Source organism: Perkinsus marinus (assembly GCF_000006405.1).
Source record: "Perkinsus marinus ATCC 50983 genomic scaffold scf_1104296929698, whole genome shotgun sequence".
NCBI lineage: Eukaryota > Perkinsozoa > Perkinsida > Perkinsidae > Perkinsus > Perkinsus marinus.
Window position 1 is genome coordinate 1 of NW_003216358.1, and position 2,701 is coordinate 2,701.

At 45.9% G+C, this 2,701-nt stretch overlaps 1 protein-coding gene across 1 annotated transcript; it reads right to left on the reverse strand.

The window, feature by feature from the left end:
* Positions 1-1,867: 1,867 nt before the first annotated feature.
* On the reverse strand, positions 1,868-2,244 carry Pmar_PMAR012048 (hypothetical protein; the record flags this gene model as incomplete). Its single annotated transcript, XM_002787244.1, has 2 exons — positions 1,868-2,079; positions 2,140-2,244. Coding segments are annotated over 2 exons (317 nt in total), but the record flags the coding sequence as incomplete, so codon positions are not given.
* Between the last annotated feature and the right edge of the window lie 457 nt (positions 2,245-2,701).

The window sequence follows — 2,701 nt, forward strand, 5'->3', positions numbered from 1 at the left end:
TACTTGAGTTATGATCTGAAGGATCATACAAAGGGAGAAAATAAGATGGTAGACAAGGGTTACTTCAAAACGGGGACCATAAACACTCCTGGCAGGGACGATACCGATAATGAACATAGCGATACTAGATAATATCTAAAATACACGGGTGTAGTAGTAATAGTAGCAGTGAGGTGGTGGTGATAATACGTGGTATATCCAGGATAAGTTGAAGAGAATTTCGTCTGTTGTGTGCCAGTGTTCAACGGATGGTGTAGAATCATACCACTTAGAAAACTCGAGTGAGTAGAGTGAATATCTGATGGTGGTGGCGGTGAACTATGAAGAGGAGATAGTGCGAATACAAGAAAAGTGCAACAGCAAGCGGAATGATCCTGGTCTTTAATGTTGCTGCAACGATCCCTACAGCGTATCTTCAAAAGAAGACTCATGAGCTGTTGAATAGGTAGTACCAATACTCCAACTCTATCCCATCATTATCAAACTTCATCAACCCTCTAGTAACACGGACATTGTTGAGTTCTTCCTGTATTAAAGAGAAACCAACAATTGTAACGACTATGGCAAGAGCAGGAGAAGTGATTGCGGTATAGCAGCACTACCACTTCCTGTCGGAGATCACCAGCGCTTTTGTACTCGCTATTAATAGCCTCTACCTATCGAGAAGGTGCCAATGTGAACCGCAACATCACATTAGATGCTACTCTGATTGGAGGAGGCTCGGGACTGTCGATGGAGGATGAGGACTGGAAACCGCCATCATCCGCCTCTACGGACTCTTCTTCTCCAGCAGACAGAGTAGAGCCAGGTAAGACTGGGACGAGTGCCATGCAGGTAGTGTACTATGAGAACCCTCGAAATTTTCGATCCTGATAAGTTTGACGCAAGTGGAATCGTCTTCTCGGAAAGATGAAGCTTCCAAAGTGGAACTTCCAGTGTTCCCCCATATTGACCAAACTCTAAGACGAGAACACCGGAGAAGAATACATGTGGAAACTCCCGAGTTATATTCTATCAATGACAATGAGAAGGAAGATCCATGTCACTGCAGGGGGGAGGACACATCACGGTAGCCATCTGAGGAACTGCAGAAGCTGACTCTAGGTAGTGATATTGTTGGAATATATATATGAGTGTTACTGCGTAGGGTGAATACACAATGTTAAAAGAAGAAGGTATCAAATACCAACACCTGCAGGAACACCTGATGGATAGGGGGCTAGTGGAAGAGGTATCGGATGGAGACGATTATGATACATCAATATACAGCCACTGACTGTCTCACGTAATGCCACAATCGATACTCTCAAAAGATGATCTTCTAGTAACTCCGTGAGGGCCCACATCATAGAGGGCAAGGGAAGACTCGACCGATACACAGTCTCCGCCATCCTAAGAGGGTATTAGGAAGAGACAGCAGAAGGACCTATCACCATCAGGACGACCCTTTGATGAATGGAATCTACCCTGGCGTCTTCAGCACCGCCAGCATGCTGCATCAGTGGCCGAATACCGGCAGCATGCTGGAACATAAACTCAGTACCGTCGTATCTGATGGAGGGAGTCACCATGAGAAGGGTAGTAGATGCCTTACACCCTCCCATGGGCACATATCTAACAGTTATTCGTCTTATTATGTCGCTCTACTTGATAGGTAGCGAACTGTTGTGGAGGTATTCCCCTAGAGACAAAGCCCTTCATTGAATACCCCTTCTGTAGACCTGACCATGATCGGATATGAGGTTATTCTCGCCGAATGGCATCACCTTTCTGATAGATAGAATCATCCTTCAGTCTACAGATTATACACAAGGTCTCCTCTCAATAGCACACCTGACGACAACCGTAGTGGGCAGTATATCATCACTTGAAGGATACATCGTCGCATCGAGGGCAGGCATCACAGACGAGCACCTCTCCACCACTCTGGTCAATCTCCTCTGTTTTTGTTGTTGCCATAATTTCTGCCGTATCCTTAATGTTGAATCGGGCTGGCCGAGGACGAGAGTGCATTCCCAGGACCTCCACCGCCACCAGCATCAGCTGATCTGGATGAGAGAGAGCCTTCATCCTCTCGACCTGACAGGAAAGGAACTACTCAGGATCGTGAAGTATCTTGTTCAGTACAGTAAGAATTACCCTATTCCTTCGTAAGATGTGGTTCGCTTTTCCTCCAGTATAACGACGATCATGATCCACGCCGCTCCGCTGACCGTAATTGGTGTGCATACGGTTGGGAAGCATACTGGGGTAGTATGTGCTTCATTATTATGTGGTAACAAAATTGTAACTTGCTGAGGGAGTGGCAAGTTCGACAACAGGGTCAGTAATATTGATAATGAACTAAAGAGCCATCACCAGTCTAGTCGTGAGTGGGTTTAATGGTGCGATGCAGCCGAAAATGGTTAAGTGAACTGCAACTAGTCGAAAATTATAAGACCATTGATGATTAATGCGTGGTCCTGTCCACACGGACATCATAACCCCGAAGGATTCGTGATATTCCCCGCCGACAGTATGGACACCTGAGCATGGTAATCAGGCTGTTACTCATCATCATGACGATGAAATCTACCACCACCACCACTACTACTACTACTACTACTACTACTACTACTACTACTACTACCTGAGTTTGAATCCGGCAACGCATACACCACAGAAGCCTAGATGTCCACATGGCATGAGTATGAGATACCGG